Source organism: Micromys minutus, assembly GCF_963924665.1.
Source record: "Micromys minutus genome assembly, chromosome: 19".
Classification (NCBI taxonomy): Eukaryota; Metazoa; Chordata; class Mammalia; order Rodentia; family Muridae; genus Micromys; species Micromys minutus.
The window spans coordinates 36291937-36318254 of NC_137954.1; the positions used below are offsets into that span (position 1 = coordinate 36291937).

Sequence of the window (26318 nt, forward strand, 5' to 3'; positions counted from 1 at the left end):
AATCCCACTAGCTACCATAAGCATAAAGTACATATAGAACAGAATGTAACATGGAAACAGTCAGAGTTTTCTTGGTGTGTATAGATTAAACATAATGATCTTTGGATACCAAAAATTGCCACAAGTCTATATTCCTAGCTCTTGGATTATTAATGATTTAAGGTCTAGGTGTACCACACTCTGAGAGGGTGCTATACATTTATTATTTTTTTTCCTAAGAAGGACTGAGGCTTTCACTATTTGGCCTTTGTTATTCTTGAGCTTCATATGGCCTGCAAGTTGTTTCTGGGGTATTCAGAGCTTTCTGGGGTTAGTATCCAATATCAGTGACTGCATATTATGTCTGCTCTTTTGTGACTGGGTTACCTCACTCAGGATGATATTCTCTAGATGCAATTCCTAGGAATTTCATAAAGTCATTGTTTCTAATAGCTGAGTAGTACTCCATTGTGCCTTCTGTTCTTTTTAAGGTAATCAAAATAGAGGGGAAAGACATTTAAAAAAAGAACTTATATTTAAACTTTGTTTTGTATAGATTTGATTTTGGAATTACTTAAATATTTATATTATTTTATTATGTGTATGTGTAGATATTATTCTTGTGTGTAGGTCAGAGGACAGCTTGCAGGAGTTGGTTCTTCTCCCACTGTGCAGATCCTGGGGAATAAACTCAGGTTATCAGGCTTTCAGTAAGAGACTACCTGCTGAACCATCTTGCCTGTTCTGTATCATTCTACAGTAAAATTAGGAAGTTATGACATTTTTGGATAAACCTTGTCATTTTTCCCCCTAAATTGTTTGTACTGTTTGCCTCCCATCAGTACTTGAGAACTCCTCCCACAACTTCAGCAAGTCTAGATGTTACCTTCTAGAACTTCACTGATCTGAAAAGAGAAAAGAGGCTATTTCTCCCTTTTGTGCCAACACCAACTAAGTGTCCTTGCATTCCTTTATTAGCGCTTTCTATTCTTCTGTGACTCTGAGTTTGTAGTCTTTCTGACTTAGAAGGATTCTCATTAGTTTATAAACTCTTCCCGTGTTCCTTCTGTTTGTTGGCCAGCATCAGTTGTGTCTCATTCCAGCTAAATTGCTTAGTTCCTAACGGTAGAAGCTGTTTGTTGCTCTGCTGTCGTACGCACAAGACATGCTCATGTTAGTTTACAGTAATGGATCAGACTTGCTATGTCACTTATGTGCTGCCTATTAAATGAAGGCTCTTTGGAGCAGCAGCTCTAACATTTGTTTGCTTCTTTTTCAGTTTTCCAGGGTTTATTTTTTATGTGTGAGCAGTGAGTTCTAAGTGCTCATTCACATTGGTAGCTGGTGGATAGCTAATGAAATGCCTTTCACCTTTTGGCTTGAAATTGCTTCTTGGTTTATAGTGATACATAAATACTTATATGATCTGTTCAATGTGAATATACACTCTGTCTTAGAGTTTTACTGTTGTGAACAGACCAAAGTAACTCTTATAAAGGACAACATTTAGCTGGAGCTGGCTTTATAGGTTCTGAAGTTTAGTCCATTATCATCATGTTGAGAAGCAGGGCAGTGTCCAGGCAGACATGGTGCTTGAGAAAAGGCTAAGAGTTCTGTATCTTGATCCAAAGGCAAACAGAAGACTGTTCCTAGGTAGCTAGGAGGAGGGTCTCAAAGCCCACCCCCACAGTGACACACTTTTTCCAACAAGGCCACACCTACTCCAACAGGGCCATGCCCCCTAATAGTGCCACTCCCTTGAGCCAAGCATATTGAAATCACAACATATACAGATAGTTTTTGTAGCTGCCAGCATTACCCTTGTTCATGGGTACAACGACCGTGATGTTCTTCTTCTAGGTCATCACTCCTTGTAGGAAGCTCATCTTGTGTGCCGACAACAGGAAAGAAATGGAAGATTGGATTGCAGCACTCAAGACTGTCCAGAACAAAGAGCATTTTGAGGTTAAAAGAAGCATGTTGTCTATGGGAGCTGCTGTTGCCTCTCTTGCCTTCTCTCTAATTACCCTACCCCCCACCTTCACCCCCACCTCAGAGTATCTTCCAAGTAGACCCAGCATTTGTCTTGTAAAATTGAGGCCCATGGTTCTTTCTTTTGATGAACCTGTCAAGGCTGTGGTCCTGTCCTTTATGAACCTGTCTTCCCCTCTGGGGTACTTTATGTAACTAAGTTGCCGCATTAAAGAATTCCAAAGAGAAATATTATCTTCTCCCTCTTTGTGCCATTCTTCCAGCCTACCCAGTATAGCATGGACCATTTCTCAGGGATGCACAACTGGTATGCTTGTTCTCATGCACGACCAACCTATTGCAACGTGTGTCGTGAAGTTTTGTCTGGGGTCACATCCCATGGGCTATCCTGTGAAGGTAAGAAAGCTGCACTTGTTACTCTGGTGAAAGGTGACTACTGAAGATTTTACTTGATACACTGTTTGAAGTCCAAATACAGTCTTAATAAGTAATAAGTCTAGATGCCTGAGGGTAGTCAAGGGGGAATGGTCCCTCCATTCCATTCTTTGTGGTTTTCCCACAGAGGAGTCAGACCTTGGGTGTCCTTTACTTACCAAGCTTCTGCAGCATGAGCAGAAAGAAAGTAGTAGGCACAGGACTGTTCTGGTTGTGTGCTGTGGATGGAGAACATGCCTCCCAGAGTACAGGGTCAGGGAGGGTTCTGGTGGCAGAGCAGGGGTCACACAGGGACTACAAGCTCTGACTCATGCCCAGGACTACCTGCTGCTTATTTTATACAGCTTGTTTTACAGTTCTAAATTGATTTAAAAAAAAATCCAGAAGAAGAATATTTTGTAATATGGAGTTAGGTGAACTTTAGATTTCAGTTCAGTAATGTTTTCTGAGTCTGTTTGTCTGCTGGATAGAGGTGAGGTGCTGTGACAGTGGCCAGCATAGTCTGCTGAGCCTCAGTTGCTCACCCTATTCTCCTCTACCGGCTCTTCCCTATGACTTGTGGTTATGGGTGGCAGCACCAAGTGACTGGCCTCTAGAGCTCATTCTTCCCAAACCTCACTAAGCAGCCATTTGCTCTACAGGGAGGCTCCTGTTAAGGATGAAGCTTGTAGGGTTGTGTATTCCTTTTCCCACAGTGTGTAAGTTTAAGGCTCACAAACGGTGTGCTGTGCGTGCAACCAGTAACTGCAAGTGGACCACACTGGCCTCGATTGGGAAGGATATCATTGAGGATGAGGATGGGGTATGTTCAGGGGGATTCTGCCTGTGACCTGCAGAGCACCCCTCTATTTCCTGTCCTTCCCTACACTTCTCACTTAATATATCATACTAGGGTCTGGAATTGTTGTGGTCATTACACTCCCATCTCTGCCCTAATCCCCATAAGTCTGGGTGTCTTCCTTCCCAGTAGGTGCCATGGTGTGGGAGGTACCTCATAGGTTCTGCTTGTCCCTGCCCACACTGGGGAGGAGTGTCTTGAAAAGAGCACTTCTGTCCCAGGGTACCCAGCTGAACCTTATATTGGAACTCTGGGATGTTTCTAGCATGTCCTTGCTTGGTCTTCAGATTGCCATGCCTCACCAGTGGCTGGAAGGAAACCTCCCTGTGAGTGCCAAGTGTATTGTGTGTGACAAGACTTGTGGCAGTGTGTTGCGCCTGCAGGATTGGCGCTGCCTCTGGTGCAAGGCCATGGTAAGTAGGTGCTGTCTGTCCTGCCTGTGGGTATGTGTGGATACACTCTGGGCTCGGGGCTTTGTTCTTCTTCTTCCTAACTCCTGAGTTTACCTAGCTCCGAGCCTTGACTGTCTCACTTGGGCCTGGTCATCCTCATTTTTGACAGTTTTGTTAATTCCTTTTCTTTGACTTTGATCTTGTCTTTAACACAAAAAGTACCATATATGTTCCATGCAGCATCTCAGCAGATTGTGAAAGGGTCTTTTGGGACAGGTTCATGGACTTTTCTGTGACTAAGAGTAGGAATACTTCTGAGGAACACTGAGTGAAGTTTGTTCTGGGACAAAGATCATAGTGATCAACACCCACAAGTAAAGAGGAGGAGCCACAGAATGACTGTAGCTTCTTGAACACAGTATCAAGTCTCATAGACTCTGCTTGTCCCTGCCCACACTGGCCATCAGGGACAAGCTTGTGTGGGGAGAAGTGTCTTGATGGGATGGAACTTTGGGATGTCTCTAGCATGTCCTTGCTTAGTCTACAGATTCCTATACCCTATCAGTGGCTGGAAGGAAACATGCCTGTGACGGTCAGTGATTAGACAGCTGTGATTGGCACCTTGTTTTACCCTGTCAGTGACTAGCAAGGAACCTAGTCACATGAAGGCAGGACCCCTGAAAGTTAAGGCTAACTAAAATGGAAGTAGAGGACTGTAGTTCAGTTTCATGTCTGGCTTCTACTGGGTGGAATCCCATCTGATTTTTTTGCCTCCTATTGTGCAAGGCCAGGGAACAGGGTGTTTGGGGGCACAGGTTTGCCTACTGTGAGGGTGTCTGCCTCTTCTTGAGAGAACTTTACAGATGCTATGCCAGGGAGTTTCTGGTGTATACGAGGAGACTGACTCCTGGTGACTTGTGGATTTTTATTTCAGGTTCACACATCTTGCAAAGAATCCTTGGTGATGAAGTGTCCACTTGGCCTGTGCAAGGTGTCTGTCATCCCTCCCACAGCACTAAACAGTATTGACTCTGATGGTGGGTGCTCACATGCATTTCTCTATGTTGCCTTCCTTACTAGCTCTGGAGGTGGGTGTCTTGTTAGCTGTGAGACATGATCAGCAGGAGGCTGGGCGCAGATGTGGCATGGGCTGAAGTCCTAGTTGGCATCCTGGGAATTGCTATAGGACTCGCCATAGCTTGAGCCAGCACTTTTCTGGAAGGACTGATAAATGTACTTGGCTGTTGAGTAGAGACCAAATGTAAAGTATCTTGGTATGCCATGAGCTGAAGGACTGTGCCTGTTACCATCTGTGGCAGAGCCTAGTGTGTCCGTCTGGACCATTGAAAAACATACTGGCGAGGATTGGTGAAGGGGATCTCTGGGGTACATGATTCAGAGGGAAGAGCTTTGCCAGATTGGCAGCAAGAAGAGGGGATAATGCAGTGAGGGAAAATCTGGAATCCTTGAAGATGTGAAATGAGATGAGGTGAGCTCACCTCACACCAGGTTTGTTCCCCACTGAGTCACTGACTCACCTGTGAACTCTGTGCCTCTTGTTGCTGTTTATTCAGTCCACAACACCTCAACAACTTATAAGGGTTCTTTCCTTTTCCAACCTCACTTCTAGGGTTCTGGAAGGCTACTTGTCCTCCATCTTGCACAAGCCCCCTGCTGGTCTTTGTCAATTCAAAAAGTGGAGACAATCAAGGTGTGAAGTTTCTCAGAAGATTCAAGCAGCTGCTGAACCCTGCCCAGGTTTTTGACCTCATGAATGGAGGACCACACCTTGGGTAGGGATTGTGTGAGACATTCCGTTCAGATAAGACATGCTTGTTTTGAAAGGAGCAAAGATAAGATGGTTTAGTGCATCTGAGCCTTGGCTGCTCTTGAGAAGATCAGAGTTTGATTCCCAGTACCTACATGGTAGCTCAGAACTGTTTATAATTCCAGTTGCAGAGCAGGGGATTATCCAACACCTTCTTCTTGTCTCTGTAGACACTGAACACGTGGTGTATGGACTACATACAAGCAGAACAGCAGTATACCTTAAATAAAAATACATTTTTATAAAGAAGCTTTAAAATAGCAAAGAAGTTCAACTGCCTCTCCCAAAATTCTACTTATGAAAGACCTGCTTCTAATAGGTGGTAGATGTTTGCATCCTTCCACTGCAGAAGCACCACACACAAGTGAACATGCATGCACAGCTACTCTAGCTGCTCACATGCATCATCTCCTATGCTTGGGACATTTCTGTGCAGGTGCTTACAGACTTGCCTTGCTTTCTGTACTGCCTGCTTAGTTCGTAGGAAGCCTTTCTCCAGTGAAACCAAAGGGCCTTTTCTATCTCAGTACCATGGTATCTTCATGCAGGTGTGGTGAGATGTGGAGCCTTTTATCTGCTAGTCAGGGAGACCGTGTTGTTTCCTTTTAGTTTTGTACTTTCCACTGGTTTGTAATTGTTCTTGTAAGACTCAGAGGGCATGCCAGCATTTGGGGAGATTGAAGTGGAAGGTGCTTGCAGTCCCTACTTGCATTGTGAGTTCTGGGAGGAGCTTAGGAGAAGTTCTTTTAGAGCCAGATGTTACTATAGCTTGAGCCTGGACATGCTGTGGGGCTCATGCTGCCCATCACTCTTGGGTGCTGGGCCATCAGGGTTTTGTTTTGTTTTTGCTGCTCTTGCTCACTTGCTGCACCACTTGCTGGAAAACAGTCCCAAGTAGCTTCCTACAGGCTGTTTGCTCAAAGGCAGCATTCCTGGAATTCTGCAGATACCTGTTTTCTGAATGGCACAGATCCATTCTTTCTGAGGTTAATGAGGAGCTAGTCTCAGTTTAGTAGGGATATTAAAAGTATCATATCTGCAGATCACACTGCACTGAACAGGCTCAGGTAGGGATATTGCTTGAAGATTCCACTGTACAGTGGCAGGTAAGCTGGATTTGACGTGCAAGAGCTCCATGACACAGCTGGAACTGAATAGAGAGTGATGTGGCACAGAGGCCTAGTAGATTTGGCATGGGAGTTGGTTTATTCATTTCCTGTTTCTGGGAAGTACCTGACAGCATACAGCTTGTTATCTACCTGAGTTCTGGCCTTGGTTGACCACTGCTTCTCCAGAGAGCAGGGGTCCTCATTAGTGAGCATTTAAAGGATACATGTAAATATTTTTCTCACCACTTGGAAGTCAAATGCAGTCTTGATGGTCAGAATTTAGGTTCAAGTATGGGGAAATGTCTTCTTGTCTATCCTAGCTGTGTTCTGAGGACTTCCTCTGCGGCCAGGTCCATTAGAGACAGTCTGTAAGATCCCTGGTGAGAAGGCAGCATATGTGAATAGTAACTTGAATGGAGGGAGGCACTGAGTTCTTTGGGATTCGTAGTAAGGATGTTAAGCTAGTGCTTTAGTGTCTCCAATGTGCTAGCTTCTGAGGAGCTCCAGTGTGCTCACTCTATACTCTTGCCTTCACCTTCTCCTATATTTGTGGTGGGAACTGGGTCTGACCTTGGGGGAGCTGAGTGCATCTGATACTTATCAGAGAGGGATCCAATTATTTTCTGAGATATCGTTCCTCTTAATTAGCAAGCCACTAGGCAAAACATATGACAGAACCTTTGTTTGAGAAGGTTTTATTAGAGGCTCCTTAAAGACTGAGAGCAGCAATAGAGGCTGAGCCTAGCTGCCCTTATTGGGGGGAGGGGGGGCTGGGCTAGCACATGAATAAGGAAAATCAAGAGTGGGGATTCTTGGGCCTAATATTTGACTGGGGTATGGAAGACTGTGCCCAATAGTCCTCCTAGGAGCTGACATCAAGTGAGACTGTTATGGTACTCTGATGTGTGTATTATTGTCTCCCTGTTTCTGGTTGGAGGAACTGCTGGGATCTGACACCACCGTCATCCAAGTAGACAAAAATGGGCCCTGAGTAGAGGGGCTGGGCACATAGACATATAGGCAATCTTGTAGACCCTGTGTATACATACCTTGCATACCTGGGCTTAGCCTGGGTCTAGGTTCAGCCACATGGAACAGGGTGTTCCCCTCAGCTTAGGACAGACAAACCCATCATTTGTCTTTTAGAGTACACTCATTTCCCTGGCTTCCGATTTTTCTACAGCTTACGGTTATTTCAGAAGTTTGATACTTTCCGGATTCTGGTTTGTGGTGGGGATGGCAGTGTTGGATGGGTCCTCTCTGAAATCGACAGCCTCAATCTTCACAAACAGGTACCACAATAGGTGTTGGGACTGTGATGGACAAATGGGAAAGTCATGTAGGTCAAGGGAGTTGTAAAAACTTGGCATCAGGCTCTGTGTGGGGAATGAGTATGGGGCTGTAGTCCCCTAAGCTCCAGCTCTTTTCTGGGAGGTGATGTACCTAATTGCTGGATGCCTCTGTCTTGAGAGGAAAGGAAGAAAGAATCTTCAACCCCTAAAGTTTGAGTTATGGCTCAACTGCCTAGTTTTAAACACTAAAGTAAAATACATTATCCTGATGTCTTACTATGTTCATTAGATTTTTACTCCCAGCCTCCCTTTTTGGCAATTAGCTGCTGTGCATACTGTTGTAGCCATCGCTCAGACGGTGTCAAATGGACACCGTTCATGTGCGGATTTCCACACTCTGTTCAATGAACAGCTCAGCATGGCAGATCTCCATGGGACGCAGTGGGAGGACCTGAAGTTAGCACTTCTCCCGGTGCAGGAGTTGGAGGACTGGGACAACCTTGTTGAAACCCTGTTGATGTTCTAGAATCTTCTCTTTTGAGGAGCCCCTTATTTAAATTTTTAGTGCCAAATTGCACTTGTCAGGGATGCTCCAGTTCACATTCCAGGTGACATGGAACCTTCCTTTGCCTTGAGGCTCATTCTTTTTGTTTTGCCTAAGTATACAGAAAGTCTTTTAAATAATTTTAAATAATGATAATGTCAAATACAGCCTTATTGGAAAGCTATTTTAAACGAATCCCCTGTTTATGGTTCTTGCTTTGTTTCCTGTTGAGGTAATCACATTTACAAAATAAAAACAGCTGTCTCACCATCTGTTCCACTAGTGTCTCACCTGTCTGTCTGTCTGTCTGTCTATCTGTCTGTCTGGAAAGATCAGCTTTTCCCGTTAGATGGTAGTGACACATGGCTTTAAGCCCAGCACTTGGGAGACAAAGAGGCAGATAGATCTCTGTGAATTCGAGGCCAGCCTAGTCTACAGAGTTCTAGGATAGCCAGGGCTACACAGAGGAATCCTGTCTTGAAATGATGACAATAACAAAACAGAACAAAACAAAACCCGAAACAGATTTTCCTAGTTTTCTGGCTTGTCATTTTCCTTTTTATAATTTTTTATTGTTCTTTAATTATCAGTGATTTTTGTGTTCTTTGTCTAGATTCATTCACCAATTGTATTTTGTATATTGTCTGGAGAAGAGATGGTCCAGGATTTACTGATAGCTGCACCATAACTCTAAGCAAAGCAGCAGCACCCCCCAGTGGTGGGATTATAGTATACAGTTTTGTTGACTGGTTTGCTAGGAAGGCTATGGATGTTGTTCTTGTACTCAGCAATGTTCTGTGAACACTTGTCTCCTACGGCTTCTTTGTGCTCCTTAGAGCTCTGTCCATTCTCTCCTGTACCCCTGTATGTGTTTCTTCTCCTGGCTTCTAGTACATGCTATGTGGTCAAACCTCATGTGTCCCATCCTCATCCTTTACATTTGTCCTATGGAGAAAGCTTTGTGACTCACTGGAGTTTGATGCCATGTCAATTTTGGGGACACTCTGGGGTTTTTGGATATTGTAGTGTTGCAGGTTTTTAACCTTGCCTGACACTCAGCTTCTACTTTGCTTGAATGTTTTCATGCATCCAGGGCCTAAGGAGAAGCCCCACAACTATTCCTGATTCCTTGGTCTTCCTCTTCCCTACTTGAAGCTAGTTGCTAGCTTGCCCAAATGACCCCAGCCCTGTTGTATCCTCCTTAGTCTGGGCCATTCATAGGTTGCTGAGAGTGACCCTCCCTAGGACAGTTACAACCCTCGGTTCCTCCCTGCCCATATTTGCTCCTTCCTTCTTCTCTGTTCTGCCTTTCCCCCTTACTTCTGCCCTCTGTTAAGTCTAGGATGAGATAGCAGGGCTGGAGTCAATTTGGGGAGCCTCCACCTCATAGGTAATGGGGTGCAGACTGGCTCTTGTATGTCCAGACAGCCATAGCATGTTGTCTAATAGGACCTAGAAGTTAGTAGGGGATGGTTAGTGGTATGGACTGATACTAGCGATAGCTTTTGGAAAGTGAATTTAGCATCAATGAATGAGATGCATAGTAGGGTAGAGAGATGTTTGGGGAGTTACAGACTGACTTTTCAGGTGTGAGTATTTTAATGTCTTTGGGAAGGTAGAGGTTGTAGAAACTAAGGTTTTCAATGGTTGATTGCCAAGACATGTGAATAAGTGAGGAAGGGCTGGGGATCCTGGTTCAGCCCCAAAGCCCATCTGTCCCTCTGGTGGGCTCTGCTGAGAAGGTATAGGCCACAAACTTCAGATCAGACTTCCTGTTCTTCTTGTGGCTATTGATGGTATCAACAGGGTGGGTACTGCATGGGAATGGTTCTTAGACTTGGTGTCTAAGGGTCTTTTCCTCACTATTTTCCACCAGTGTCAGCTAGGTGTGCTGCCTCTGGGTACAGGGAATGACCTGGCCCGTGTTCTCGGCTGGGGCTCCGCCTGTGATGATGATACGCAGCTCCCTCAGATCTTGGCAAAGCTGGAGAGGGCCAGCACTAAGATGCTGGACAGGTGAGTGGGGCAGCTAGGATGTGTGAATGGCAGCTGGATCAAGAAGCATTAGTTGCTATGACCAAGCTTCTTACTCTTAAGACCAATGAGGACTAAGACTAGCCCCAGTCTCAAAAAACCAGAAAACTCAAAAAGTTAGAATAGTACTAAGATCAAGACACCAGATCACAACATTGGAGCTTTTGAGGGGTTGGCTGGGGGACGGGGCCCTTCAGATCACTTGAGTTTCAGTGGGCAGCCTACAGTTGAGCTGACTTTGAACCTGTGCAGGTGGAGTGTCATGGCATATGAGACCAAGCTCCCTCGGCAGGCTTCCTCCTCTACGGTCACTGAGGACTTCAGCGAGGACTCAGAGGTACTACCACTTGGTTGCTCTTGCTTTTTCTGTTGTAGTGCTCAGCATGGTACTTTGAGTCTCACACTCAGCACTGAACACTCTTCCCGCCCCCGCCCCCCCCCCCCCACTGCCTGCTATTTAAACTCCACATGTGATTGTCATTCATTTAACTTGTTTACTGCATCCCTGCCCATTGTGTGACTGAAGGAGTGCAGGAAGAGGCCAGTCAGGCTCGATTCTAGGGCTTCATGACTATTGGGAAGTTTCCTAAGTTGTCACCAGAATTTGACATGCTTCCTAATGCCTAATTCCTTGTGACATCTTATGCTCCTTACTGTAGCTCAGCACCTATTGTAGTCTGCTGTTCCTTCCTACATAGCTCCTCCTGTTTGCTTCCGGAAGTCTCCAATGCTTGCCTTTCTGCCCGCCTATCTCTCTTTGATGTCTGTGCTACCCTGCAGTTAGTGCACACTGCTTCAGCATCAGTCCTTTGTGCTGAGCAGTGGCCATTCCAGGGATTCAGTTCTGAGATCCTGAGGGTTGGGGTTTCTGTCTTATGTCCTGACTGCAATGCTGGGCACATGCAGTGTTGGTCCTACTAGGTCACTGGTCAGACAGGCCCAAGGGATCAAGGACAGTAGCAGTCAGCAAGCAAAGCCAAGCCTGTTTTTCATGTCTTCACAAGTGGAAAATGGTCTATGCATTTGTCTTGAGAAGAATATTTGTGTAGAGCCTGAGAAGTACCCAGGAAAATGAGATTCTGGCATAGATGGTTTCTCTTTGACCGATGAGCTTACTGGCCATGGGGAGGGTAGAAAACAGTGGAGTTCTCCTGCTTGTGGGTAGAGCTGAGCAAGGTTTCTTTACACCTTATTGTCAGAGTTCTTGGTCAGGAGAAAAGGTAGCTTCTGATCTGACTGGCCAATCAGGGAGCTGGCCAGTAGCATATTACTGAAGATAGACTGGGGTTTTACACCAGGGCTTCCAGGCTTGTCTCACTGTCCTCACTGAGGAGGCATGCTCTGCCTATTGGCTCTGATAGGTATTGTTTTGTTAGTGTGTCCACAGGTTGGCGAAGCTTTGACCTTGCTCCCATAGCAGTGGACAGCCCTGATAGTGTTTGGAGATGGTCTGTTTTATGAGAGGATGGACCAGAAGGGCCCAAGAAAATTCCCAAGTCAGACACTAATGGAGCTCTCAGGCGACTGTGAGACTAACTGCCCCTGTTTTGGTATGATGATAGGTGCAGCAAATTCTCTTCTATGAAGACTCAGTTGCAGCCCATCTTTCTAAAATCTTGACTTCGGACCAACATTCTGTGGTGATTTCATCAGCCAAGTGAGTGACGGGGTTTTAGGGATTCAGAGAGGCAGCAAGTGTGATATCCAGGGTCCCAGCCAAGCTGTCCTCTGTTTCCTACAGAGTGCTCTGTGAGACAGTAAAGGACTTTGTGGCTCGAGTGGGCAAGGCTTATGAGAAGACGACAGAGAGCTCGCAGGAGTCGGAGGTCATGGCCAAGAAGGTAGGTTCCTGGGCACAGGAAGGTAGGTGGAGCAGCAGGTTGGAGGAACTTGCTCTCCATGTCGCTTTTTCTTGAATCTAGTGCTCTGTCTTGAAAGAGAAACTGGACTCTCTCCTCAAGACCTTGGATGACGAGTCTCAGGCTTCATCCTCTCTGTCCAACCCGCCTCCTACCATTGCTGAGGAGGCTGAGGATGGGGACGGATCAGGCAACATCTGTAGCTCCACTGGAGACCATCTGGTGGGCTCGGCATGCCCCTCTCGGCCACAGATCTTCCGGCCCCGGGAGCAGCTAATGCTCAGAGCCAACAGCCTGAAGAAAGCAATTCGCCAGATTATAGAGCACACAGAAAAAGGTAATGGGTCTCTTAGTCCCTAGGTGGCACCAGAGTTCCCAGATTCCCTGGATGTAGTAATAGACCAAGAGTGGTATGTGAACATCATTTTGGCCCAAGGACTTCCTCACCTCCATCTTCATATGACTCTTCCTAATCCAACATCCATTCACTCTCTCCTACCCTAGGACAACACTTGATACCATGCCATCCCTCACACTTTACCAACTTTTCTCTTGTCACTCTGAGCAGCTCTACCTCTTCTCTCTTCAGACCCTGTGGTCACACCATACTTGGCCACTGGTGTGGTCATACCACCCACTCTCCTGCTAGGGCCTCTAGTTGCTACTCTCTTCTCCACACCTTTTTGTTTCAGTCCTTCTCCCCAGCCTGTTAGCTGGGGATCCCCCCCCCCCCCCCACGTTTTACTACATTAACTGAGCTAGGGCATTGTGTTGTGGTGATGATTTTGGGTCTGAGCCTTGAGCTATACTACCATTGAGAGACGAGAACCTATAGTATCCTTAGCCCTACTGGCACAGTCTTAGCAAGAATGTTCTTTCTTTACCAGCGGTGGATGAGCAGAATGCCCAGACCCAGGAGCAGCAGGGTTTTGTCCTAGGCCTCTCTGAATCTGAAAAGAAGGACTTGAAAACTGACAATAGGGTCTGCACTTCATCTGCCCATAGTGAGAGCTGTGTGGTTGCCAAGGGGAGGAGTCACCGCAAAGGTATGCTGGGCTTTGGTTTGGGTGATACTTGGTAAGCTTGTCTTGGATACTTTAGAGTGCTTTGTCTTTTATACAGGTGACATTCTCACCTGTAGCCTACATCTGTACCACCTTCATGTCACCAAGATATGTTTAGTAGAGGCATGTGCACTGTATCACCTGCAGGAAACAGGGCCTCCCTTGCTGAGGAACATCCCTGTCCTCCCTAGGCATTCTTAGAGCATTTTTATTGCTGCTCCTAAGTCTCTGGCAAAACAGAGACCTTCCTTTCTCTCAGAATAGATCCCAGCAAAGTCTTCAAAAGGAAGGGGTTCTTCCCATCAGCCTGTCGTGGCAACGTGGGAGAGGGATGGGGGGTTTTCTAGAATAGATGTATTGTTAATTAGTATCAGCTCTGTGCCTTCTGTACCCAAACTGTGATAAGGGATCCGTCCCTCTCTGTCCTTGTAGTGCTGTCCAGGTTGGTGTCCTTTGAAGATGAGCCAGGTCCACAGTGGACATGCATGCAAGTGTTCTTCCTTCAGCTTTACTCAGGGGCTCTGCATCACACACACTCACTAGTGGCCACTGAGCAGCTAGGAGCTCTTCTTTCCCACAGCCCTTCTGCCTGCTCATCTTGTTGTGACTCCTTTAAACTCTGGACAGTGTCAAGTGTGTTGTCCTGTTTTGCAGCATCCAGGGCCCCTTGTGAAAAGCTGATGAGCAAAGGTCTGTCACTTGGCAGCTCTGCCTCCCTCCCTCCCAGTGCAGGAAGCCGGGACAGCCTGCCTGCTCTGAACACCAAGATCCTATATCCAAGTGAGTGACCCACTCTCCTCTGGGTGGGAGACCAAGGAGGTAGAGGTGCTTGCTGGTATTGGTTGGGCTTTTGGCACCCTGGGTCTTGAAAAGAGTATGGCTGCTGGTATTCTTGGAGAGCTTGCAGGTCCATGGAAATATAGGCAGAACTCTGTAGTTTAATTTATGTGACTGCATGAAAAGTGCCTTTTTGTTTAGTGTTTTTTATTCCTTAGCAATTTCATACATGTATACAATGCATTTTGACCATATCTACCCCAACACCTCCCTTCAGACCACCACCATGTATTCTCCCTATATGTCCTTTTCTTAATTTTTTTTCTCTCTCTCTTTTTTAGTTTTTATAATGCACTGAGTTGAATTAGTGTGCATAGGTATGGACCCCCACTGCAACATGGGCAACCTAGTAGTAGTTCCTCAGCTAGGCCCAAGGCTTTAGGAACCCTTCTATCCTATGCTTGGATTTTGACTGGCTTGATGTTGTGCAGGTGATCAGTGCTGCTGAGGCAGCGTTATGTCCACCAGACATTTCACAGCTCTTTCCCATCCCCAGGCTTTTACAACTTTTTCTGTCCTGTTTTCTCCAGTTTCCTGCATCTTTGGGAGGGATTGATACAGTTGTCCCTTTTAGGGTCGGGCACTCAACACTCACTCATTCTCAGCACTTTGACCACTATACATTAACCACTGCTCACGGGAGAAAGAAGCTTCTCTGAGTTTTTTATGGGTGTTAAATTCACACTTAGAGGTGAGTGTAGCACTAATTTATAGGTAGAAACAAATACTTAGAATACAATGTGACATCATGATTGTTTAGCAAAAAAACAGCAGCAAGTTTTCTCTTCCCAGTCATGGACTGTTGGCCAGGCTTACAGGACTAGGCATGACTCTCCTGTCTTGTGGTATAGATCATAGATTCAGGTGGAAAGTGGTCTACCCCATAATAGTTATGTCAGTATTACACCAGTGGGCACATCTTCCTGGCAGGTTGGTATTGCAGCACATAAAGTCTAGTGCAGGGTAAGACCACTGATTTTTTTTTCCCCCCATCCCCACTCAACAGCCCAGTTAACACATTTTAGCTCCAAGAAAGCTAGCCAGGAAGTGTTTTCTAGTCAGTTCCAGATTATTTTTCTCTGTCCTGAAACCCAAGTGTGCTGTGTCTTTAGCAAGAGAGGTTTTTTTTTTTTTTTTTTTTTTTGTTTTTCCCAATGTATGTGAGTACACTGTAGCTGTCTTCAGACACACCAGAAGGCAGCATCAGATTTCATTACAGATGGTTGTGAGCCACCATGTGGTTGCTGGGAATTGAACTCAGGACCTCTGGAAGAGCAGCCAGTGTTCTTAACCACTGAGCCAACTCTCCAGCCCCTGAGCAAGAGAGTTTTACCATGTAGCTTTTTTTGATGGACAACCAAAAGCAATGTCAATAGCCCCCCCCCCCCCCCCTTTGGGAGTTCTTGGTCTCTTGACCAATAACACCATAGTATCCCAAGCCTGGGATACTATTTTAAATAAAAGGCATGTAATTTACAGATAATGGCAGGTAAAATAAGGAGACAGTTTTTATGTATCTTTTGGGTGTTAAATTCTACTATCATTATCACTTAACTTTGATATGGGATGGTAGTGGCAATTTTGAATTGTTAGTCAAATTGGAGTACTTGTTCATAATGTTGTCCTGTAGGATATATGGCACCAACCTTAGAGATCTGTCTTGTTCCATTTAGAGCTTCTGGCCAAGTACCTTTTTAATCTTCCATTGCAGGTGTTCGGGCAGGGATGTCTGGTTCCTTACCGGGGGGCTCAGTCATCAGTCGCTTACTAATTAATGCTGATCCCTTTAATGCTGAACTTGAAAACCTGTAAGTATGAGGCAATACCAATGGGGCATTTTGTTAGGATGCAGAGCGCAAAGGTCTGATTCACAATCAGTCAGAGCCATTAGTGGGCAGCAGGCTCTTTTTCAGCTATTCTTGGATTGGTGCCCGAGAGCCTTCCCTCTAGGCTAATGTAGGACAGACAGCAGAAGGCAGACCAATTATTGCCCTGTCCCAGGCCCTGAAACAGGCCGGATCAAATCGACTGTGTTGACACCTCTTTACTCACTACATTGTTTGTGTCCTTGTCTCTTGTTGTTTTGTGGTGTCTGCCATCCCTTCCGTGATGTTGCTTTTAGCATTCCTGGAATGAAGTCCTCCTGTTCCCTGGGTGTTAGGGTTCCTGGGGACAGTGTCTTACTTGGAGGATTTTAGAGAGAAAGTCTGGTGGCTCCTCTGTGCTGTGTTGTAGAGGGGCGTGACCTCTTCTACTGTGTCATAAAGCTGTAAAGACATCTGCACAGTGGTTTAATGGGTCCTATATATATTAAAGCTCATTGTAGATGGTTTTTCTCATATCAAAGATGACACTATTTTAGTAATTTTTTTTTCTACTACTGATTGTAACTCTGTGGGCAGCTAGAGGCTGGTGGCAGCTGGCTATAAGTTGCCTGCTCTTACTGTCTGGTATGATGATGAGGTACATGTGTGGTTCACAGGTGCTCTGTTTTAGAAAGGTAGCTATTAAGTCTATGGCCTAATGGTATGTGGGTCTTGTGCTCAGACCCTGATGTATTTTCTCAGCAGGCACAGAGCTATAGTTCATCCGGGAGCAACACTCTTAGGGGCCTGGACCAGGAGACTTCCTTTGTTTACCTCCTATAATGTCATGGAAGGCCCCATCTATGGCTAAACCTTTTTTCCCCTTCTTTGTTATGGGTAGCAGCTTCCTCTGTGGATCCCTGCACTCACCCTCTCCTACTCTTGTTCTTGCACCCCATTTTCTGTATTGCTTTTTTTCCTTCCTAGGACCTATAAATACTGCTCATCATATGCTCGTTAGCTTAGAAAATAGTTTGGCCCCAGAGCTTTTCTGAGCAGTCACAAGGCACTTGAAACAGATGCATGATCAGTAAAGTCTCTTGCTGTACAGATTGGTTCTCAGCAGGTTGCAAGAAACGTAACCTAAAATGTATTAGTATTCTAGTGCAGACTTTGTAGAGCTCCTTTTGTCCAGTGTCTATTCGAGTTTTCAGAACTTACCTTCCTCAGGGAAGGTATGGGGTAGGACACACCTATGGCTTTAAAAAAGTTGGTGAGTGTGCAGCAGTGCCACAATAGTGCTCTGGGGAAGGGAAGCTTTTGGTCTTGATACAGGAGTTTCCAGTCACTGTCCTTTTCACTTGAGAGACTGCTTGAACAGTTTAGCAGTGCTAGAGAAGCTTCTGTGAAGACCTCTGGGAAACAGGCTGGCAGTGCCTCAAGGACAACCCAGAGGCTGTGTGTCCCAGTGGTTCTGCCCATGGTTCAAACTATTCTAAAACACATGTCTACAGGAACATGGGCACTAATGTGCCTGAGTCATTACTAGAACACAAATTAATTTGAATGTTTATAAGTTAGTAATAGACAAAATGTAGTAAGGCCACATAATAGAAATTTGCTTTGCATAAAGATAATCTGTGGATAAGGGAAAGGAGTCAGAGCACACTGTCTTGTTCCCTTTATTTGACAGGTCCTGGATAGGCACATCTAGAGGATCAGTAATTTCTAGGGCCTGAACAGTGGGGAGTAGGAGCCAATGCAAGTGATTGATGAAAGGACTCTGAAATGTACCAGAAATGGTTGACTCCTGTACTTTGAAGCGATATATGAATAATATATTGGTGGAGCTCTTACTTAAACAAACAAACAAACAAACAAACGAACAAACCCTAGATCAGGGCCCTGGGTTCAAACTCTAAACACAGGAAAAGGAAACAAACCAAAGTGAAAACAGCAACAAAACATGGAGAAGGCCATGAAATTTGTTCTGCGGGAGAAATGGCAGGGCAGTCCTGAGGAACCTGTCAGGTAGAGTAATTGAGAGACTTTAAACTCCCCTTTGCAGAGAGTACTACACAGAGAAGTGTGTCATGAACAACTACTTTGGCATTGGCTTGGATGCAAAGATATCGCTGGACTTTAACAACAAGCGTGATGAACACCCAGAGAAATGCAGGTAGGTACTCCTTGTTGTCAAGAAGCCATCTCAGAAGCGGAGGGACTCCACCCCTGGATAGGCCAACTTGGGTGGACTGGACATCAGGAAGCCAGTGATGTGTATGACTGTCTGTTACCCTTCATCAGAGTCTATGATGTGTTGGAGGAAGGTGACATAAGTGTGCTGCAAGGCCACCGTCCCAGCACTGTTTATAGGAGAGCCTTGCTCATTCACAAACTGCCTGGCCTCCTCCCGGTTGTCATTAGGACATGGAGTATATAGAGGCTTGGGGATTCAGAGATTATTTTCTCCCTTGTGCTTTTCTTTGTTTTATTTATTATGTGTGTGTGTGTGTATGAGTAGGCCATGATATATCATTTTTTACTTCCTTTTCAGAGTGTGATTGCTTTTTTGGCATTGTCAGTTTGTAGCATACTTCCTCATTGCTAAATTAACTCTTCTTGCATGTCTGAGAAGCCCAGACTGTTTTGTTCCAGTGTCCTGATGTACACAGTTGCTAGCTCCCCAAGTTTCATAGCAGTCACTCAAGTTATTGTAAGAGAGGCCCTGTCGAAGGTGGCACTTCTTTTGCTAGGAGTCGAACTAAGAACATGATGTGGTATGGTGTCCTTGGCACCAAAGAGCTGCTGCATAGAACCTACAGGAACCTAGAACAAAAGGTCCTGCTGGAGGTGAGTGGTAGCCTCCTGACCTGGTGGGTGATCCCTCAACCTTGGCTATAGATCATTGCTACTGATCCTTGCCTGATCATCCCTGAGGAGCCCTTGCCTTGGCCCAGGTCCCCAGGGTATCACATTGGTGCTAGGAAGAACTGGCACATGCTGAGTATTTCTCTTTTCTCTCCATCTGCTTTTCTGCGGTGCAGTGTGATGGGCGCCCGATTCCCCTCCCAAGTCTTCAGGGAATTGCTGTCCTCAACATTCCCAGCTATGCTGGAGGGACCAACTTCTGGGGGGGCACCAAGGAAGATGATGTACGTATGGCATTTGAGGTGGGAGGGCTGGGCTTACAAGGTCAGTGAGGTGTGACTAGATGCACTGTCTCCTTGGTCCTGACAGTGGGCATGGTGGAGGACCAGATAGATAGGCTCCCTCACCAATTGGCCTGGTGTATAGAAGGCAGGTCTAGCACATGATCAAGTGAGAAGCAGCTGAGACTTGAAGAAGAACTTAAGTTTGCCACTTACATTGAGGTTACTGTTCTAAGTACCTGGAACCTATTCCCACATTCATTCTATATACCTCCCCCTCCTAAGGAGCAAGCAGTGTTATCTCCCTCTGAAGGAAGGGAAGAGCATAAATAAGTTGCCTGAAGGCTCATATCTAGTAAATAGCAAGTTTGAGACCACATGTGGGTGTGGGCTTGTCTGTCTCACCAGAATCCCCCAGAACAGGAAGCAGAACAAGAGGGAGACAAACACGTTTGGGGAAGTGAGGCAGACAGCTTTCATGCTGGCCCTTTCAGACTTTTGCAGCTCCATCATTCGATGATAAGATTCTGGAGGTGGTCGCTGTGTTCGGCAGCATGCAGATGGCTGTGTCTCGTGTAATTAAGCTACAGCATCATCGAATTGCCCAGGTACTGGCAATGCTGTTCCAGAGGTCTAGCCCACCCCATTCTGGGACTCATCCCTGTTTGGAGAGGCAGGGCCTGGCCTAGGACTCCTGGATTTGCTCACAGTAGAGACCCAAGGAAGAGAGATGCCTAACTAGGACCTAGAGGCAGCCCCACTTTGCTTCCTTCTCCCATTGAGTGCTCTGAGTCTTGCTGAGGTAGAAAAGGCCCAGCTGAGCCTGGTCTGCTGCAAGAAGCAGTGCCCTGTGGACATGGATCTGCCTGTGGCAATGAGTGAGCCCACCCACCAGGGCTTGACAGCCAGCTCTGAGGCTAGCCAGAGAGGGCAGGCAGGGCAGGGCTCCTGGCTTTAATTCTGATAGCATTGATAAGCTGGTACAGGCCCACCCTCTGGGGTGCAGGGAAGGAGTGACTATACAGTGCAGTGCTGATAAAATCTATTGGATAAGGTTCTCCTGCATTCTGTTGATCCCCAGCAGTCAGTTGTTTAAAGTTTACCTTTTCGTTTTGGGGCACAGTTTTGTAAAAAGAGTTGCAGAAGCCTATTAGACTTTGCTCTGCCCTAGGATTTTTACAACTGGCAGGGACCATGACTCTTTGACCCCTTTTGCTTGATAGCCCTATCTGCACCCAAGATTTTCCGGATCTACCTGTCCCAGATGTCTGAGGAGGGAACAGTGGGGGCAGAGGGGGCAACATAGCAGAGGCTAGAAAAGGAGGACCAAGTAAAATACTGTGGGTAAGGGGTGGGAATATAGACACTCAGAGCAGCAAGGCGCTTTAAATCTCCTGGCGTAACAGTATGGCATCTATTCAGTGTCGCACAGTGAAGATCTCCATCCTGGGGGATGAGGGCGTGCCTGTGCAGGTGGATGGGGAAGCCTGGATCCAGCCACCAGGGTACATTCGGATTGTGCACAAGAACAGGGCACAGACTCTGACCAGAGACAGGGTAAGAGCAATTTCCAACAAGTCCTGGTGGGGTCTGGGCTACCAGTGGCTTACTGATGGGCTCACCTGTACATTCATAAAAGAGGCAGAAGGGTTTCATCTTTATACTTGGATTTCTCTTCACCATATAGAGATTAGCTGACATAGTGGTGTGCCCTGTAGTCTCAGTAATCTAGAGATAGGAGACCCGCTAAGGTTTTATAGTGAGACATGTTCCAAAAGACACAGTTAAACTATCATTCTTTCCATACATAGCTTTACCTTGGTGAACCCCTTGTATGCTGGGGGCAGATGGTGTGCTTACCATCTGGAGGGCACAGTAGGAAATCTGACTCTGGGTTCTAATGTCTTAGGCCTTTGAAAACACCCTCAAGTCCTGGGAAGACAAACAGAAGTGTGAACTGCCCCGCCCACCTTCCTTTTCCCTGCACCCTGAGTTCCTGTCTGAGGAGGAAGCTACCCAGATGGATCAGTTTGGGCAGGCAGCAGGGGTTCTCATTCACAGGTAGGCTCTGCTGTGTTCCTTGAGACCTTGCAGGTTTTGGGGCCTAGTCCTGTTTGCTAGCTACTTTACTATGGGGGCAGAGCCTGATTTCCCTGGCTCAGTTTGCTTCCTTAGTCTTTTTGTTTATTATTCAGGTTTTCACAGTGAAGACATAAATGCACAGGGATTTTTCTGAAGCACTAAAGCTTTAAATCCCATGCTGGGTTTCTGAGAAAGGCCACAGACTGCTTGTTCTGGAGAGTAGTGTGCACCCTGCTCTGGTATTTATACAGGAAAATCAACAGGCTTTCTGTTTTAGTGGTTTATAAGTGGTTTGTAGAGTTGCTGTTGCTCTTGTGGCATTGCTACTGTACGTTCTTCTCTGCTCACCTGAGCTCTCTTAGAAGTTCTGGTCCTTTCAATAGCTTAGCCTCTCTCAGCTCTCAGTACTGCCCTTGGCTGTCCATTTCTTGTTTCTCTTTGACACTTTCTTTGGCTCTGGTTGTGGGTTCTCAGTGCGTTATTCCTGGACATATTTGCCTTGTTCTGGTGAGCAGAGGCTTCAGGCTGCTTAGCAGGCCGGTTTCTCTTTGGTCCTTGTAGGCATTTCTAGGCACCTCTGCCTCTATGTTGTTGTCGATAGACAAGCAGCTGAAACTGGTGCAACCCTATTCTGCTCCTTTCCATGCCAGACATATCCTTGTTGTAGGGACCGTGGCCCTGCCACCTTGTAGTCCCTGGTAGCCCAGGAAGCCTGGCTGCTGGGAGGGCATTCTTACTAGGTCAGTCTTCGGAAAACTACCAGTAGCTCCATCTTCCCATAGTATGTGCAAGTTGCTCTCTACCTTTTCTCCCAGCATGCTCTGCCCCATCCCAGTTCACCCAGTTTCTCTGAGATACCTCTGGTCAGCTCTTGATCTTACCAAGGCTGATCTCGTGCAGAGTTGATCAGAACACCAGATTACTCTAGCAAAGGTGGGTCTAACTTGAAGTTCCAGAATGTCTTAGCATGGTGCAGCATGTGTCTTCAAGTTTCTTGTTTGCCAGCCTGCATGCAGGGTTGTTGGCTTGCTTTCCATTTTATGAGAGTTCCTTTTCATTTTATACAGTTTTCTCCCTAGAAAAGCTAGGATTTGGTATCAGATTTCCCATAAAAGTCCACTATTTCTTGTTATTGGGATGTGATATACCTGTGGCTGTGACTGAGAGGTCATTATGGCAAAACTACTATCTCTACTGGTGTGTCACTACCCCCTTTGCATGTGTCCTCTGGGTGTCTTCATAAGCAGTGTGTAAGGTCTTACACCCTTTACATATGTCCTCTGGGTATGTTCATAAGCAGTGTGTGAAGCCTGACATGTCGTGTGCCTCTTTCCTTCAGCATTCGGGAAATAGCGCAGTCCCACAGAGACATGGAACAGGAACTGGCACATGCCGTCAATGCCAGCTCCAAAGCCATGGAGCGAGTGTATGGCAAGCCCAGAACTGCAGAGGTACTTGGTCTTTTTGGATCTGGCTCCTTCTCACCTTTGCAGCTCTTGGCCTTTCATATGGATGCATTTATTCTTCTCAGGGGTTGAACTGCAGCTTAGTTCTGGAGATGGTGAATAACATCAGAGCACTGCGCAGTGAGACAGAGCTCCTGCTGGCTGGGAAGATGGCCTTGGTGAGCTGGTAATCGACAGGAGGGTTCTGGCTGTATGTGAGGTGTATATCCAGGGTGCTAGACATGTAGAGTCGCAATTTTCTTTTTTTTAAAAAAAATTTTATTCATTTTTATTTATATGAGTATACTTTAGCTGTCTTCAGAGACCCACCACTAGAGTGCATTAGATCCTATTACAGATGGTTGTGAGCCACCATGTGGTTGCTGGGATTTGAATTCAGGACCTCTGCAAGAGCAGTCAGTGCATTTAACTGCTGAGTCTTTAGTCCAGGGTTCTGAGCCTGAAGAAAGGGGCCTCAAAACCATGTAGTGTGGCCATTGGGTTGTGGCCAAATTCTTTGACATCTCAGCCAGCCAGAGTGTTGTCAGACGTTAAAGATGCCTGTGTGTCCGGGTGCCAGTTTTAATAGTGGGTGTGCTATAAAATCATCTGTCTTCACTCTGTTGTTAAAAGTCACGGGGCACCAATGTTATGACGCCCAGGTTATGGCACTAATGTTATGAAAAGATGAAGGGAGTGGGGGGGATATGGCCCATGAAGGTGTGGTGAGGCCTAGGGGCAAGGGAGATGCCTCTGGGGGGGGGCTATGTTGGGAATCCCTTCCCCCTGAGGGACCAGCCACAGGGCGGTATAGTACAGAATAGAGTTTATTCAGGTCATGGGAAAGTTAAGAGAGTAGTAGAGGCAGAGAGAGAGGGAGGGAGGGATAGAGGAGTAGAGGCTAGCCATGAGCACATGGAGGGAGGGGTAGGGAAGGGGAAGAGGAGAGATGGGGGGAGAACAAAGCTGCAAGAGAGAGAGGAGGGGGCAAGCAGCCCCTTTTATAGTGTCAGGTCACTGGGGCGGAGCATACCTGGCTATTGCCAGGTAACTGAGGGGTGGGGTTTACAGAACTCCAACACACTCAGCACATGAGACTGGTTGCTGAGTTAGTTCACTGGGTGGGAATTGGGGTGTTGCTGGGCTCTAGGCGCTTGCTCAGATGGCTGGCAACTAGCCTGCATATGACATGGAAGGGCATTGCTGGAGACCCTCAGACTAGTAGTGTTCCACTCTCCACTCCAAAGAGATGCTGTCCTAAATGCCCAGATGCTACATTAGCTGCCTCTGATGCTTGTACAGGAGGAGCTTGGCCCACTTGGTGACAGAACCCAGGGGGGCTCTATGTGGCTTCCCTAAGCCAGAGCAGAGGTCTACCTATTCTCACCTGTTCCTGGGACATTCTGGGCTCAGGCCTTACCTTAGCTTCAATTCTGCTAAGTTTCTATAGCAACAAAGGATCTTGATCTAAGCCTTACTTACCCACATGGCTTGGCTGGTCTAGGCTTGCTTTGCTTAACAGCCCCATTTCTCTCTCCTTTCCTCTGGAGCAGCAGTTGGATCCCCCTCAGAAGGAACGGCTCGGGGCTGCCCTAGTTGAGATGGACCGGCAGCTCAGGAAGCTGACAGATACTCCCTGGCTTTGCCAGCCCATGGAGCCTGGTGAGGAGGAGGTATGTGGGTTCTTTACATAGTTACAGGGTTTGGTGACTCAAGCCATTAGTCCCTGTGTGCAAATATAGTCCTTGAGGCTTTGGAATTGAGGCAACTGGTCTGCCTTCTGGAGACTTCTCTACTAAAATGGCCTTCAGGGCAGGGAGAAATTTAGAAATAGAGGAAGGAATTGAAGGTTGGGAATGGAAAGTGATCCTCACTGACTTTGAAACAGGCAGGACTGGGGCAGAGCAGATGGCAATAGGTGGAGCTGTGGGCAGCTTTTTGGAGATTGGTGACAGGAACTCAGTGTATCCATTCCCCATTCAGTTTGATCTACAGGTACTTAAGGGATTCTTAATTGTTGCTTATCTGATAGTTTGGATAGAGTCCACGTACAGCAGGAGAGCGAGTGAAGAAGACAGAAGAGGGAAGCATCTGGCAGGGATAAGCCTAGGCTGCCTCTGGGCTTCTGGTGTCTTAGAGATGGAACAGAAAGGGCCAAGAGAAAAAGCCATCTTGTCCTCCTATAACACAGGAGACAGTGTCTTCTTTAACATAGTTATAGGAGACAAATGATATGAAGCAACAACTCTGCCCGGCTTAGTCTGTTGGAACCTTTGGCAGCAATATGTAAAAGTTAAGGATGAGGATGTTGGGGCTAGAGGTATGGCTTAGTGTTTAAGAGCACATAAAGTATCTCTTCCTACTCCCAGCCCCCAAGTATGGATTAGACTTTGGCAATGAGTTTCTGACTCTGTGTTTCTTAGTCTCTCCAACAGAATGTGATGCTGGATTTTACTAAACGCAGCCGCAGTGGTAAATTCCGCCTTGTGACCAAGTTTAAAAAGGAGAAAAACAATAAGAACAAAGAAGTTCACAGTAACCTAGGAGCCCCTGGTATCTGCCCCTCTCCTGTGTGTCTCTTCCTGCTGTCAAGGCCCAGTTCTCCTGGTCTCTGCTTTTCTCCTCAGCATTGAGTCTCTTCTCCTTGGTCTTGTGCTCTAATCCCTAGTCACATTGGCTGTACTAGTCTGTCTTATAGCTTTAAGACCATACCTTGCTTTTTTTTCTGTCTGGGTACTGACTGATACCATGCTTTGCTTGAATGCACCTTCCATGGAGACTGTAGGGTGATGGGCAGGTGAGCTGACCTGCTTACCCTGAATTTGGGGCTTGAAGTGGGGAGGACAACAGGAATGACGAGACGAGCTTGGACGGACAAATCTAGATTTAAGACTGCACTGGAGTCCTCTGTGCCTGTTTCCTCTGGCAGGCTGCTGATGCCCCATTTAATTGACTCACTGATCAAGGTTATTAAGCCTGGTATTCCAGGCCACCAGTGATTGTGGGTGAAGAATCAATGGGAAATGGTGCTAAAGAACATTTTTTTCCTTTTGGATCAGTAAATTGGGTCTTTAAATGTATCTCAGTGGTTGGCCCTGAGTACTGTGTCTGGCACCTTTAGGGACCAGGGCTGGAATTGGTATGGCATCTGCTACCATTCAGGGCAGCTCGTGTTTGATTTTTATCTTTTTTTTATCTTTTACTTTTTGTCTTTGCATGCTTGTCTAGAATTGGGTTTATGTGAATGATGGTGGATCTGACTCTGCATGGCCTAAGTCTCTACATCTCCTGTAGTGCTCCAGCTGTGGACTCCTCTGGAAGCTGGAGGAAATGCTGGCTTTAGTCACAAAGATGTTCCCTCTGTGTTTAGTGCTATTTAATTCCTCTGGGACACAGAGGAATCTAAAAGGCTGATGACCAACCTGGCATGAGTAATCAGCACTTCTGCAGTGCATATCCCCCAGGAGGGTGGCTCTCTGTCTTCTTTACACTGCTGGAGCACACTGCCTGTGGCTTTTGGGGACATCTTGGGTAACACTGCTAGAATGTCTTGGGTGCTGGTTGCTGGAGGCATCTTGGGTAGCACTGCTGGGTGTCTTGGTGTTGGCTGCTGCCTACTTGGTGCTGGGCT

At 46.4% G+C, this 26318-nt stretch overlaps 1 protein-coding gene across 3 annotated transcripts in view; it reads left to right on the forward strand.

Annotated features, from left to right (window-relative positions):
- The window catches only part of DGKD (diacylglycerol kinase delta), a gene marked incomplete at its 5' end in the record, with an annotated part of 90122 nt that overhangs the window by 58694 nt on the left and 5110 nt on the right, over positions 1-26318 (forward strand). For 2 of the 3 annotated variants that reach the window (XM_080932703.1, XM_080932705.1), the window contains 25 exons: positions 1840-1944; positions 2235-2367; positions 3102-3208; positions 3532-3657; positions 4571-4673; positions 5267-5429; positions 7757-7865; positions 10286-10425; positions 10696-10780; positions 12006-12100; positions 12185-12284; positions 12366-12639; positions 13190-13348; positions 14021-14146; positions 15915-16011; positions 18077-18187; positions 18765-18861; positions 19056-19163; positions 19655-19768; positions 20583-20717; positions 21070-21221; positions 22582-22693; positions 22774-22866; positions 24241-24360; positions 25111-25240. In XM_080932703.1, the coding sequence (XP_080788829.1) occupies positions 1840-1944; positions 2235-2367; positions 3102-3208; positions 3532-3657; positions 4571-4673; positions 5267-5429; positions 7757-7865; positions 10286-10425; positions 10696-10780; positions 12006-12100; positions 12185-12284; positions 12366-12639; positions 13190-13348; positions 14021-14146; positions 15915-16011; positions 18077-18187; positions 18765-18861; positions 19056-19163; positions 19655-19768; positions 20583-20717; positions 21070-21221; positions 22582-22693; positions 22774-22866; positions 24241-24360; positions 25111-25240 (3094 nt within the window). The remainder of the gene's footprint in view (positions 1-1839; positions 1945-2234; positions 2368-3101; positions 3209-3531; positions 3658-4570; positions 4674-5266; positions 5430-7756; positions 7866-10285; positions 10426-10695; positions 10781-12005; positions 12101-12184; positions 12285-12365; positions 12640-13189; positions 13349-14020; positions 14147-15914; positions 16012-18076; positions 18188-18764; positions 18862-19055; positions 19164-19654; positions 19769-20582; positions 20718-21069; positions 21222-22581; positions 22694-22773; positions 22867-24240; positions 24361-25110; positions 25241-26318) is intronic. The other variant, XM_080932704.1, reaches the window with a different exon arrangement.